General features: G+C 41.4%; 2 protein-coding genes across 4 annotated transcripts; both read right to left on the bottom strand.

The window, feature by feature from the left end:
- Positions 1 to 159: 159 nt before the first annotated feature.
- Positions 160 to 1,887, bottom strand: LOC148397945 (uncharacterized). 2 transcript variants are annotated; one of them, XM_088377452.1, is made up of 3 exons: positions 1,719 to 1,887; positions 1,343 to 1,456; positions 160 to 972 (listed from the first exon to the last, which is right to left on the bottom strand). In XM_088377452.1, the coding sequence occupies exons 1-3, from the start codon at positions 1,765 to 1,767 to the stop codon at positions 752 to 754; spliced, it is 384 nt and encodes a 127-aa protein (XP_088233578.1). In that variant the 5' UTR covers positions 1,768 to 1,887; the 3' UTR covers positions 160 to 751. The 2 variants fall into 2 exon arrangements, with proteins under 2 accessions (XP_088233578.1, XP_088233577.1); XM_088377451.1 differs by having other exon boundaries at positions 1,343 to 1,483; positions 1,719 to 1,866.
- Positions 1,888 to 2,154: 267 nt separating this feature from the next.
- LOC148397944 (transforming acidic coiled-coil-containing protein 1-like) lies at positions 2,155 to 14,666 on the bottom strand. 2 transcript variants are annotated; one of them, XM_088377446.1, is made up of 13 exons: positions 14,412 to 14,666; positions 9,119 to 9,210; positions 7,661 to 8,036; positions 5,714 to 5,768; positions 5,558 to 5,636; positions 4,977 to 5,029; positions 4,373 to 4,507; positions 4,221 to 4,297; positions 4,109 to 4,152; positions 3,864 to 4,024; positions 3,477 to 3,583; positions 3,277 to 3,397; positions 2,155 to 3,203 (listed from the first exon to the last, which is right to left on the bottom strand). In XM_088377446.1, exons 1-13 carry the CDS (start codon positions 14,462 to 14,464, stop codon positions 3,135 to 3,137), a joined length of 1,422 nt encoding a protein of 473 aa, XP_088233572.1. In that variant the 5' UTR covers positions 14,465 to 14,666; the 3' UTR covers positions 2,155 to 3,134. The 2 variants fall into 2 exon arrangements, with proteins under 2 accessions (XP_088233572.1, XP_088233571.1); XM_088377445.1 differs by lacking the exon at positions 14,412 to 14,666 and adding an exon at positions 10,312 to 11,059.
- Between the last annotated feature and the right edge of the window lie 302 nt (positions 14,667 to 14,968).

Here is a 14,968-nt window from a genome sequence, read left to right as displayed (position 1 = left end):
CACTTCAAGTTGATGTTGCATCCTTCAAGTTTCCACGGAAGCTTTAATTGTCTCTCCTGCATGTCTTTGACTGTCCACATCACTGTCCTCAGGCCTTTCTGCATCAGGAGTTGAACTGTAAATGTCACAATATGCATTATGTAGTCACGTGTAGAAAAGTATGGTTGTCACTAAATTGTTTATTTACACAAGCTGACACAAGACAAAAACAATTAAAGCACTATACACAGTATGACAGCAATATTATGAAGAAAAAAAACATCCACTTATTCATTATCAACTCAAGACTGCAGCTGGTTTGGAATTGGGTTTATGAGATGTTTTTCTTGGGAACTATTAATGCGAAATCTTATATATTCTCCAAACTGACAGTCCTCACCGTGGCAGGAACACCCTAAACTGGTCAACAGCAAAAGGCAGGGGTAATAGACTATTACAAAAATCCAACATAATCTTATTGTGTGCTCAAAATTAAAATCCAAAGAGCCCAACAACTGTGAGTGAAAACAACCTTGTGGTGGTAACAATGAACCAACTAGGCTTGAAAGGCTGTCATTAAAAATAACAACTTTTTTATTCACCACACTCTTCAAATGCCTAACCAGAGGAATGCAGCAGCTCATCCTAACATTCAAGAGGTTGTAAAAATCTCAGTGGGGCACTGTAGAAACAGCTGGGGGTTGAACTGATGGATCATGTAATAAAAGAGAATTACTGTAGGCGAATACAATAAACAGTGGCGTCTGAGTGTTTACACGTAGCTAACGGCTAGACGCAGGAGCACGGCACTGAGCAGCAGGACGGGGCTGCAAGTTCGGGCTGCCGCGCCACTGTGGTGCTGGTCTCCTTGACTGTGGCTCCTGTGCGGGCCGTTACAGTTGTCGCCATAACAACACTCCATCTTGGCTCCAGAGTTGCTGCCGTGAGCTTTGTCACAAAAAGCCTTGTAGGTGCACGACTTGAGCACTGTGTCTGTAAGAGAAGTCGCACAAAGTTGCCAGTTCAAGATTCTCTAAAGGAGGACACAGATGCATCATACTCACCACAGATACCAATCATTACATTTCCTGTGTTTATGGGTGTTGATTACTACTGTTCACTTACCTGATGAAATTTGAGATCTAGTTGGTTAAAAAAAAGTCTAATTGCTAAAATAGTCTAAGTAACATAGGCCAGCACACTTATTCTGAAGTTCCTGGCCAAACTAGACTGACATGGCAGCACATGTAAGCTGAAATCTGATTGGGCCCCTCAAAAAAAAAAATACCATAGTTAAGTACAACATTCATAACTCAGAAACTCAGCCTAACTTTTCAGATGTGTATGTGTGTATTGTACTGACGGGGTCCGGTGATGGTGGCGCAGGCATCAGCATACTGCGGGCAGGAGGCGGAGCCTTGTTTGTTACAGTCATCCTCGCTGGATGCTGCACATGTGTGGCATTTGAGGGCACCGCCTTTGCAGACAGAACAGGGAAGAACACCTGATTTCAAACTAAGCATGCAGTCTCACTTTGACACATGATCACAAACTGGTCAAGCATGTTTACAGATTTAAACCCTATCGAGTATTTGTGGGGCATCCCCCGAAACGGCATGTTGTTCAATAAAAAGATATTACCCAAAAGTCTTGAGCTAAACTTCCAATGACAAATGTTAATTTATTTTACCTCTTGGCAAGCCCACTAAGGAACATTGGCATGTGTGATCAAAACTTACTGTGGCTGGCCAGAGAGAGCACCAGCAGCAGGACAAAAGGAGCCTTCATGGCAGCAGGCGATGGGTCCAGAGAGCGAATGGATGAGACAAAGCAGCGAGAGCAACGGGGGGGATGTCCAAGTTGGACGCTTCGGACATTGGCGAAGAAGCATTACAGTCTAATCTCTTTAATCTCAATTTATGCTGCACAGCCAAAAGACTGCGCTAATTGACTTAGCAGAACAAGCTTCAACACAGTTTTGCTTGTTGTGGACCGAGTGATGGTTTTCAAAGGTGAATGTTCCAACGAACTTGAGATTCAAACGTCTATGGAGGTCCTGACCAATAGAATGCTACGTCACTGGTTGGGAGGGCAACGCTGTGGTGTATTATACATACTGACACATACTGACAACACATGACTGCGCCAAGGAATGCCTTAATAAATAGCTTGACATTACAGAAAAGTGACATCTGTTATTTATTTAAGCAAAAGTGCATCAGTACATTGAAAGGCTGCAAGAGCTCGACTCAAGATTTGACATAATGGAGCAATGTAATGAAATCAATGTGGTATATATCCTTCCGTATACTTGTGGTGGGTTTGTGTTATCTGGGTAAAGTTCTGGTTGGTCTTTTTATTTAAATGAATCTCATTTCATGTAGTAGGTGCTTCTTGTAGATTCACATTGCATTCACATTTCTTTTTAAAAGTGTGAAAAGCGTGGCATGAACTAAAACACATGGTTCACAGATGGGAAATATGATTAGAATGGGATTGTTAAAAAAAAAAAAAAAAAAAAGCAGCTGGTACTTGGCCTTCCCCACCCACAGTTGTTAGAGGAATTTAATATTTGCTGTTTCAGTCCCAATGTCTGGCTGGGTGCTATTCTGATTTTTACCATAAACATTACTTGAAAGAAAATACAATGTCAGTCTTTATATAATCTGCATGGAGAGTCATTGATTGTCTGTTTTTATTTTCTATGATTAAAAGCTGTGCAATCTTAATGCTGTAGTGAAGTTGTAGAATTTTTTTAAGCAAAAGGGGATTCCGCCATTCAGGCGCTTTAGTCCACCGAAATGACTCAATCTCTCTTGTTGTGCAACCATGGCGATCATCTGATGCCACACGATTCCATTATTTGAGGAATAAATCAAATTGCTCTTAACATAAAATAAACCTTTTTTAAGTTTTTCTGAGCATATGAGTCAAAAGTGACTTCGGCCTGCCTTAAATTTGATGACGCCATGCAGGGAGAGTTGGATAACATTTACGCCGTTAAGCGGCTGGGAATTTCAGTCCAGCCATAAGCACATCGTTGTTATTGTTTGCTGGCAGGATTTCCAAAAGCACGAGGGATCCACAAATTGCAATCGAAACAGACGACTACGTGTGAAAAGTCATCGGTAGCTTCAGCTCAGTGACGTCTTGTCTCAGGCACCGGTGCCCATTTTGGCAATGAGCTCGTCACAGATCTTTGTGAGCTCCTCAATCTCTTCATTCTGTCGCACAAATGGGACGGAATGACAATGTGCTCATTTAGCAAAGAGAAAGATGGCGTTCAGGCCGGCTTACCTTCTGCTGCAGGGTTTGTTCCAGTGACTCGTTCTTCATTTGCTCCTTTCTCAAGCTGGCGTTCAGTGCCAAGCTCTCGGAGGCCGCCTTTGTGCGCACCTGAGCGATCTCCTCATTGGCCCTGAATGGAGCCGGAACACGAAAAAGAATAGCCGTCATATTTTCAGCAGCAACCTCTCAGAGTTGTTAATGGTACCTACTTGTCGAGCTTTTCCTCTGCATGGACTTTGAGTGTCTGGTATCTCTGTTCCTCCTGCTTGACTCTGGCCAGATACTCCTGAGCACATTTCTTCAGCGCCTCTTCATTCTGCAGAGGAAGCGACCATGACACATTTGACTTTTTTTTTAATGTTCTTCCCGTCTCACGCCCTTCTTCATCTGCTGTGCGTGACCTGAGCCCTCACAACCAATCACGACTCACTTTCCAAAAACTGGTGAGCACAAATGACTCATTGCTATAACCGAGAAACCAAATTCCTGAGACACAAATTTGTGGCATTGTTAAATGCTTTCTTCTGCAGGACAAACCTCCTGGATGTTTTGAGTTACAAAAATGGACAGATAGGTGGAGAAACAAGAGCATTTACTTTCTTAAAGCCATCAAGGGTACTCTTCAGGTTCTCATAGCGCCGAAAAATGTCAGACAAGGAGCGTTCCACTGAGTTTAGGTCTGTCAGCGCCGCATCTTTCTCCATGGTTACAGCATGCAGAGCCTTCTGGGAGCTCAGGCTGTTCCTCTGCTCATCCTCTGAGGGACGACGGAATCATTGAGATCAGTCAATCTAGTAGCAGCTCATACGAATGACTGTCAAGACAGTTTGGGCCTACTCACCAATCATCTGAGCAATTGTCTTTTCATACTCGGCAACAATCTTTCTGTAAAATCACAAAACACAGTCATCGTCTGTCTGTCTGGGTTTGTCTGTCTCTGTGATCATCTTCACCTCATCTCATTGACTTCCTGTCTGCTGTCGTCATACTTCCTCTTCCAGTCGTTCACTTCAGTCTCTTTAGTGATGATCTAAGAAAAGAGTCATTAGGTGTGATCAGAAATGGAATGTGATCAATTACTGTTTGTAATGTTAAAAGTTGGTACCTCCTCTCTGATGAGCGTTAGAACAGCTTCTTTCTCCTTCTCATTGATGCAGATGGAGTCCAGGACCTCACTTCCCGTTTTCTGCATGCTACTTCCTCCTGATTTGTTCTTCCACTGACTTGAGTCTTCTTTGTGCTAAGGGAGGAAGGCGAAAAAAACAGTTGCTTAAGACAAGAATATGCTGTATCATGAACCGAGAGAGAAGACAGATTTCAAATGCCATTATTTGGATACGTCAGAGAAAGGGCAAAAAAAAGGAACTTGAAGAAACGACTTTTTACTATCAACAAAACTAAACGGCTCTTTTTTTTTCAAAACCTTGCTCACCTCTCAGCCTTTATCCCCCCCCATGCAGTCTCTGCCCTTCCTTGGGATTAAAAAAGGCCCAACCTAATCTCCCAGATGATAATCATAATCCAAGGAACTCCGTGGCCACCATGAGACACATGTCATTGTGTTGCAGATTTAAGGTACAAGTGGAAGTGTGGCCATCTTTGGCCATCTTTGTGGAGTGTATTGCAGCAAGACTCTTGCATTTAAGATCATGTGATTTACTGATAAATTCTGCAATAATTAAATTATATACATTAAGTGCAGTTCTCACCAGTGTGCAGCTGTCTGGTTCTTCCGGTGTGCAAGACTCGTGGCAGATTTGGTCTGAAAGACATAATTTAATATGAGAACTAGATCCCTGCAAGTGAAAAGTATTGGCATGATTTACTGGGAATAGGTTTAAACGATATTCAGCATTCTTGAAAAGTGCTGGGTTTTGTTACTAGTCCAAACAAAGAGTTCATTTCCATGTTAACTTCTGAGAAAGTATGTTTACATGGCAAGACACGTCTTGTTTGTCTTCTCATGCAGATAAGCGCAGACTGCACTGTACAGTCACATGACTAACAGCATGTTGGTGCAACACAACATGGTAGCCCCCGTTAATCATTTACATTGGCTGTATGTGTAACAGGAAGGACTAATGACCTTCTCCCTGGATTTGGTCGAGAGATTGCTTTGAAGCGTGTTGACTAAACTACAAGAGCTATCTGGTCCTGGGACAATAGTGACATTACTTGAGTTATGTGTCAATACAAAAGTATTGGGACAACTGCTCATTACATCTACAGGAGGATAAATAAAAGATGGAAGAACAACTGAATGCTGATAACTGATAATTGATTTCCTCACCGCTTTGGTCCTTGTCTGCTTTGACACATGTGCTACTGGCCAACTTCTCCTCATCAGTGGCATGGTCGCCTCGATCAGCCTTAAAAGTAAACGGTTAGTAATACAAAATTAATACAGCGTCCTTGTGATGATGCGACGAAACACATCCATCCTCACCTGGCCACTGAGGTTCTTTTGTGTCGGCTGCTCGGACTTCACTTTACATGAGTTACTGAACATGAACAACAAGAAAAGTAGAGTCAACATAAACAAAAAGGATGGCCCAGCAATTTCTCAGATGTTATGTGCTCGGCTGAAAATGCTCAGTTGCGAGGATTAATAGTGTCAGATTAAAAAAAAAACATCTCCTGAATATTATATGGAATGACAAGCCCGTCACAATAGCTCAAGCAAGTTTAGTAAATAGTTAAACAAAAATAAAATGTGAAATTAAAGTGAATACTCTTCAAAACACAATAAGACATTCTCCCATAATATTTTTCATAACTATCCACTCGTTTAACCTGTAGAGTGTCTCCCTCTTGTGGCTGTGTAGTGCAGATGTCATGTCAAACTTGAACTGATTTAAATCTTATTTCTGTATTGGACACATACATGCACGTACATCACGAAGAATTATTAGTGATATTTTTTATGGGGAGGAAAGTTTTTTTTAGCAGACGCACTACACAGTCAAACCACAAGAGGGAGACAATCTACATATATAAAGGAAAACACCAAAGTGTCAAGATCACTGAAACGCTACCAAAGACTTAGGTCAATAACTTCAAAATGTACACACAATTATAAAACTTTATATAAGCATAAATCATCTTATGTGTCAATAGCTTCAGTCTTTTGGAATCCTGCAGGAAGGCATTTGGTTTGATTTCTACATGGAGCATCTAAAATTGTGCCACACAAGATAAGCAATTGCTACTTAATACTAGACACCTACACAAGCCAAATTTCTGTCAGTAGTTACTATGACAGCATAGAAGTTCACTTGCCTGACTTGCATGTCAGCAGCATGCACTCAGTTGCCACTCAATAATGGTGTATGACGTGGATGCTTGCCCCCTTTCTTGAATGCGTGAGTGTTGTGATTGACTGGTAACTATCCAGGGTGGAGTCTGCCTTTAGAGACTCCAAGGGCCTCAGTACAAAAACTGGCTAATCTTTCAAAATACGGCACATGGTCACTTGCAGAGCTTTATGAATGCGTACGCACACAGGAATCCATGCAAATTGTTTTTTTTCATACATTTCAATCAATATGCAATTGGCGGCACATGGTGGGAGCTTCAAGCCCCTCCCACTTCACGCCCTTTACTACGTATGCAAATGAGCATAAACAGGGCCTGTGATGGTAGTTCTTCACTCTGGATGATCAAAACTTCACAAAATCTAAGCGATATATGCATGTAAACCAAGTAACAAAAATAAATAAATAGATAAATAACACGCTATCCTCTGGAGTCCATAATAAGCAAAACAACATCCACTCATCCAATTACAAAGCCCTGCATGTGTTAATTGCTCATGTGAGTATCCACCAAGTGAACATCACTCTGAAAAATGACCGTTTTCACATCACTAATTCTGTCACAATAATGGGACATTTCAATGTTCTTTACTAATTGAAATACGCAATAAGGTCTCTGGATAGAAGTGATACAGGAAGTACGGTTTTATTCTCTCATTGCACGTGCAAAAAGACTGACTGTATTAAAAAAAAACATAATAGAATTAATGTTATGTAACATATACGTTTATGTGCAGAGGCCCTTCAACTTCAACAGAACAACCAATGAGAAGCTCGATGGATGGATATTGTTCAAGTCTACTTCTTGTTTGAGTGTGCATGTGTACCTAATGAAGTGTCCAATCAGCTGCTGAATCTAACAAACATTCAGAGCTACACAAAAAAAGCAATTACTACACACTTTGATGGGCTCAGGTTCAGTGCGCACAATAACGTGCATTGACTGTTGTTCCCTTCAGCCATCCGAGACAAAGCTGTGTTTGTGCAGCTTGAAAAATGTGAGTCACAGAGCCCAGCTGGAGGAGTCTACAGTAACTGGAAATGGGTACAATGTGAGCATTTCTATTTTTCTTACTCACGTGATAATGTCGACAGCACTTCCCTCCTGGTAGCAGGCCGGTTTTGCCTTATGGGAGTTCACATTGCCATTGAGCAAGTCATGATGCGTGGGGAGGTCATGGCCCGGGTTCAAGTTTGAGTCTGGGCTCAGGTTGGAGATGACAGGCGCCTCATCATCCACCTCTGAAGGATCCGGCGTGTTCAGCGGGGAGCGGACTGGTAGAGATGGAGGTCGTTGCGCTGGCGATGCGGCGTTTGACTGGTATGAGGTCTTCGGTGTCAAAGTCAGATTGAGGTTCTGGTTCAGACCAAAGCTGTTGTTGTTGGGGGACGAGCCAGTCAGGTTGTTTAGAGCGTCAACCTCATCCTGGCTAAAATTCTTGTCGACAAATTTGTCTATAACAAAGAGAGAGAAAACAGTACGAGAGCTGTTTACAATATTTAGGAAACATGTTATATTGCTATATCTAAACAATAACGCTTTATGAGCATTATCATTTTTATAATTTTTTGGGGGAATATTATTTGTTAGGTTATGGTCACTGATGAGAAAACCACAAACTTCTCCACCGACTATAATGTTTTTATTTGTCATCCAGGCATTTCACCCTGAAGTGGTGACCCTTCCTTCTTTTTCCTGTTAGAACACTTAAAATGGCTGCAGGCTCGCTCTCCGAGAGCCTTCACATCCTGTTAACAGCAAGCTAACGACCACAGCAGAACCATCTGAGTTGAGTCATATTTCTCAAGTGCGGAAAACAGAATGCGAGTAAAAATATCCCCCCCCACACCCACACAGAGAAGTGTATGGTGCAGTATACACTATATTTAAGAATAAAACAACCTGTCGTGAAAGAATAACAGCATATCACAGCAGACGGTGCCATTAATGTGCGACTTGATATGCAGCCCAGAATCGGGGCTCTCTCGGGCACGCACGCCCTTTTGAGAGGGAACAGCTGAAGAAGAGCCCCACCCAGTCAGACAGAGTTCACGGCACCAGGAGGCCTAGCAACAATGTCAACATCGGCCTTGAATGCCCTTTCTAAGCTAATTGAAGGAGGAGATGAGAAAATGAGGCACGGACAGAATCAGAACATTCATATTGACTCAGTCAGTATAAATACTCAAAATGCTCATGAACACTTGTATATAGTGGATTTTTTTAAACGTATTTAATATTATGAAAATATATTTGTATTTTGTACACTTAATATCTCCTAAGAAAAAAAAATCTTTATATCTGCATGATACTCTCTTCAGTTGAAGTAAACATGCAGAAATGTCTAATGGAGTCAGGGAAAAAGTGATGTCACCCTTTTACATAATCAAATGTTTATTCATTAGCTGCTCTGTAAGTAGCAATCAGACGGAGTTGCATAATCTCAAAACATTGAGGGGAATAGCAACTTTAAAAATAAAAGTGCCACCTGGATGAAACAATGTAGAGCTATAAGGGCAGCAGCTAAAATAATTACCTGTGAGTGTGGAGTTGTCCAGTTGACTCAGCAGTTTCACCACACCTGGAGACTCTGCCTCTGGGGTCTCGTAGCTTCCTTCCGAGTCTGAACTATACAGAGAAAAAAAATGTGTTTTTATTTGCTGTGCAGTGTTGGTTGTGATATAAAAAGGAACAAATGGCTTATTCATCACAGAACTGCGCAGAAGCCCATAGATGATAGTTTTAGCAATGCCAATATCACAATATTTCTCATAACTCTATTTATTAGAATGTAACTAGAAAACAAAAGCTAAAAAAAAATCAAAAGTAAAATCATTAGTCTTTTCTACTTTTGTTACATAATGAAACTCACACACAAAAAAAACCTAATTTTCATTGCTAAGTGTATTAACAGTTAGGTCTTGGCTTTCAGGGTCTTCTTGGAATACCAAGAAACAATAAAAGGGGCATCCACTAAACAAGATGATTTCATTTCAAGGGAAGTGAGGGGGAGGTGAGGAAGTAAAGCAGAGCGTCCGAGCAGACCACCTGCATCCTTTGCCCCACATTCACGCACACACTAAACACTTGCAGTCTTTTGGCTGCCTCGACAGCGAGGCCGAATTAATTTCCTCAACAGTGGTGGGAGTGAAAGAGTTGATGTGGGAAAGTGCAAGTGTGCCCATGCATGAACGTAAGTAGTAGATCAAAACACCCGCACTCTAATGAAAAACAGAACTCGCAACAGAGCTGTCAGAGCCAAAACCCAACCGCGCCCCTTCTGATACAAGCTTGCACCATCCACATCTAACCCACCAGTCTCACATCACACACACACACACATTCACATTGGAGCCCATCCCAGAGATGGCCCCAATGATTGCAATGTTAAATGGTTACCTAGAAACTGGAAGTGGATGGAAAAAAAACCCCTCAAGGATTGGAAACTGTGGCTCCCCCTCAACCATCCCCCAACTTTCTGCAACCAAACTGATTGCCTCTCGTTTTCCTCACATAATAACAGAGGTACTAGTAGTCACATAAAGCTGAAGAGGATAAAAAAAAATGCAAGGAATCTACTTTTAGGCCACTTGTACATTTGGACCTTGTGTGTCCACCTGTCCGGGTAACTCATTACCACCAAAAAAACAAATATTTATAGTCCACCTGTAGCTCATCTGCCTCAATATGTACTTTATTTCATCCCAACTGCAAGTGTGAGCCTCTTACTTGTCATTGTTGTCATCTCCTGAGACCCCCGTCACTGCTGACCATGTCCATTTGGCCCACTGAACAGGAGATAACCAGGACATCTCTGCACAAGGTTGTGAGTAAACAAAAAAGAGAAAAAAAACACTGCTGCTGTTACTTCCTCTGGGGTTCCTCTTTCTCCTCGATTAGTTTGTCTTCCTCTTTCAAACAAGGAGGCTTCTAAAAATAAACTGCCGTTGACGCTTTCTCCACAATGTACCACTTCCTTTGAGTTCTGCCCATCGCCTGCAGAAAAAAAAGGTGTCTTTCCTCGTCGCAGCTGCCCTTTCAGTCGTCTGCTTTTGCTCTCCGATGCAGATTAGTGGAGCATCAGTGGTCACTCCTCCCCTCCCTGCCTTCCCTCCTCTCACTGGGAGGAACGATCAGCTGGTCAAACAGACGCAGCTTGCTCTGCTGCGCCCTCATGGTTGCATGACTTCCTCAGGAGTCAGCCTCTCCCTTCCTTGTGCAGCCTCCTCCCCTCCTTGTGAAGGACGAGAGGCAAAGCTTACTGTTTTATGAGGCCACGAGACGACCGACTCAAGTTACTTCGAAACAGACGACCAAACAGGATGCAAAAGACGTAAAATCTAAATTTATGAGACTTTAGTGTGCCTATGTGGCTGCTTACATCTTTTATGCGATAGCATACCACTGCACTCACAAGCTACCATGAAACAAGTTCTATTTTTTATTTATCTGGCCTCAAGGAAATGAGGCAGTGTGTGGGAGTGTTAAAGAAAAAAAATCAGTGAAGCCTTTTATTGCATGAAAACAGTAAGTGTAATGTAGCCGGAAAAGCTTTAAAAGTAAAAAGTTGGACTTTTTCAACAAGCAGATCAAAAGTGAAATCATAAACAGAAAAGCAATGATGATATGGTGATGTCATGACATCAAGGAAGATTTCTCTGATGTCATTCCCATAGTAGGTGCTCACAATCTAAAGGGTGATTCCCGATTTCATTATTTCAGTTTAGATACATTTTTTCGTGATACTTTAGTTGTGTGGTGTGCAGAAATATTTTTCAATGTAAAATATATGCCTTGGTGCAATAAAATTCAGGAAACAATCTGAGGACACACAATGGAGCGCTTAAGTCAAAAGCTCATGAGTTCTTGCAATTTAGATTTGGGCCAAAAATTCTAGCGGCAAAAAAAATGCCACCCGCTGGCTTACATTGTTCAATCTCTGGTCGTCATGGTAGCGAAACCCATACTACCCTCAGACCACAAGTAAAATATTGCATATTCTGTGCCATTGCTCATTTGTATATGTTCACATTGTTTTCAACAATTCAAAAATAGTAAAACATATTTGCTTTAGCATTATTGGCATGGTCCACACCGCTCTAACTTTCCCTAGTGGGGTCTGTCCGAACCGCTAATGAAGTCCTTTTTTTTTCCTTCACTGATGTGTGAACACAGCCACAGAGGATCCATTGTTCACATCGAGGGCAGACAGCAAACATGTCAATAAAGCAAACCTACATTTAACAATATCAGTGCACAACTCTGACAAAAAAAAATCAAACTTGCCTGCTTAATCATACTGATCATGGCTGGTGTGGATTTTACGTTATTGCATCACACTCAGCCACAAACACTTGCACACATGCACGCACACACCGAAAGTAAACCATCTGAAACTTACTCTTGGAAGAAAAAAAAACACCAACAAAGAGAAAGGCTAAAATAATTAACAATGTGAACAGGAACAACCATTGCATTACGTTTAACATCATAAATATGAGACAAAATATTCAAAAAGAAGATGATGAGGTAGGTCGGTAAATGAAATTTGGTGAAAACAGAAAAGGGCCTTGCTCTGTTTGTGATGGGTCTGCAAAAAATGGGATTGCATGGATTAGTATTATTTCACCTCTGAAAGTGGGGCAAATACTAAATTTACTGCCAGTGACAACATCTGAGAAGACAAATCTGTCATGAGGAGAGGGCAAAGATGACAAAATACCATCAATGTCAGATGGATGTGCTTTGTTAGCATAAAACACACACCGTAAAGCATGAGTTGTCCTGCTTCCTCTCTCTAAACTAAAAAAAAAATGCAATAAATGTAGGGAGGCAGCAGAATGGCTCTTATGTAATACCGTAAGACCACAAATAGCTCACGGGAGGGGAGGCAGCACTCATGCGTATTCTCACTCAGCAGCATCACAGGAACTGTGCATATACCATCCAGTAAGTCACGTGTACTGTGTAATCCAGCAAGAATGCCCACCCTTAATCATCCATCACACTGTGACTGACATGTGTGTTTATTCTGAGCTAATAATAAAGAAGCAATCAATGACTGATAGATTAGTCATTGTGGAGATGCTATTCTGGATTAGATCATTATTTTGGTGCTCGCATGTTTCTGTGCACAGAGAATAGGCAAATCTTTGCAAATGTCAGCCATCTATCTTCCCACCCACACAGCCAAACTGAAAAGGTGGATCCAGCTTTCATCTAGCGCCACCTTCAGGTCAACCATCTGACAAGCAACCTTGCTGATGCATATTAATATGAAATACAGGTGGATACTTCTCAAAAAGTGGGTAAATTACGATTTTTTCGTGCTGTATTGTACACATCCAGTCCGTGGGTGTACTCGCTTTCCGTGGAACCAGAAATAAATTCAAGGAGGACATAAAATCAAGGCATCCACTATACAAAACACCATCAACTATAACAGATTACTGACCGAGCACACAATCTACAAATGCAGAAAGATTTACTGTCAGGGATGAAGCCTGATATTTTTCATTGGGTGGGAAGGGGGCACTGAGGGGTGGCAATATAAGGTGCACATGCACACATGCATGCCTGAAGCCTCTCAAATCAACAAAAACAAATCTGGTAAAAAGTAACATTTAGCCGAGTTTATCTTATTAATTCTAATATTGGAATTAATTGTTATTCTTTAATATTATATCATAATAAAGAATAACTGACAACCCCTTAATATGGCCGTGGACAGCGGACGTGGCTCAAGAATATGTAGCGCCGCCTCTGGTTACATGCTTACAGCCAGACAAAATTAACTTTCAAGAAACCTAATTTATACTGAGGAAATTAAAAGTACCACAAGACTTATTACTTCCTATGAAAACCATTTTGTGTAGTTCAGAGCCACTGTAGAAAACTGAGTGATGTCACAAACTGCTATAAAAGGGGGCTCCAAAGCAAAAAGACACCACTGAGCTTTTATCGGTGACTACAACAGGAATACCAGACTACACAATTGGCAGACTGTAGTGCATCATGCAGACTGTGCAGCCATGCATTCACCCGGCAAGTCAAGCAACACTTCCTGCTCTGCTGTTGCACTTTAAAGATTTTACACTTCATCTAGTAGGATTCTAAATTTAGCTCAATTAAGAATCCATTTCTGGATGACATTTTCCCCACATATTTGACAACACTAAAATGGAAAAATCCTCTACTGTAGTATTATCAAAGAACATTACCATAAATCTTTATAATTTCACTTTTATATCTCATTCATGTGCATTTCGTTTTGGTTAAAGAATTTTTATAGGCAATGCAATTACCCTCTCCATCACTAAATCCACACACAGAATGTCCGTAATACATGTGACATAAGAGTGAGCAGTGTTTTTTTTAGATAAAAGCACTGCTGGGATTAGCTGTGCTGCAACAAAGCAAAATGACTCATTATAATCGTTACGAAGGATAAAAGACAAACAGTATTAGTGTCTGTTTTGACCTCAGTGCTTTAAAACCAGCGGAATCAATCATACTCACACGCATAAATAAACAAAAACGTGGACGATTAACAGTCAGGAATGAAGATCTGAATCGATGCATATTTCATCATCAATGGCTGCTTTTAAAAATGCTCATTGAAAAGAGAAGCAATCACAAGGTGTGTTAATGCAGAAAGCATGACCGTCAGCCCGGTTTGTTCCTCTGCTATCTTGTGACAAGCTCAAAAACAAGTCATCAGATGAGACTGCACATCTGTCGACGCTCGGGTATCAACTGCATCCTTCCCGTGACTCGGCTATTCTTGAGCATCCTCATCAAGCGTACAACAAGACAATGAAGGCTCTTACATGCTGATTTTGCGAGGTGGATTCTTCTCGTGCTGGCTGATGGAGCCCCCCATGGCATCCCCAAAAAAAAACGTAGTATTCCCCAAATTCCAAAGTCTTCAGTTCAGCTCTCCTCCAGTAAATCAAAACTCTTTGAGGTTCTGGTTGTCATTTCATTGTGTGGATGTTCCGTACGGATCAAACAGAAACACTGGTGACAGTTCCGCCTCCTCACTCCCTCACTTATCCTCATCCTTGTTCTCTCTGGCCCAGATTACAGTCACACGGAAGAAAGGAATAGAGGCGGGGTGCAGAAGAGGAAGGATGGAGCGTCACAAGGGGTGTCCCAAAAAGAATGCTACAAACCTTTTGGGACTACTGGAGAAGCACTAATCCCAAAGAGTGACATTAGTGACAAAAGCAGATCTATATTCAACACCTTTAGTCAAAATATTAGTCAAAGTATTTTGCAGTGAACTCAATTCACTTCACAACAAGAAGCAGTTTGGCAGAGTTAGTGAACAATTCTTCAAAAAGACCCCTCAAGATGTTTAATTCCAATCCAAATTGAAGTTAAG

This window comes from Syngnathus floridae, chromosome 5 (assembly GCF_059516105.1).
Source record: "Syngnathus floridae isolate MCC-2025c chromosome 5, RoL_Sflo_1.0, whole genome shotgun sequence".
NCBI classification, from domain to species: domain Eukaryota; kingdom Metazoa; phylum Chordata; class Actinopteri; order Syngnathiformes; family Syngnathidae; genus Syngnathus; species Syngnathus floridae.
The sequence above is the reverse complement of the archived record's forward strand: the minus strand, read 5'-3'. Positions and strand labels throughout refer to the sequence as shown.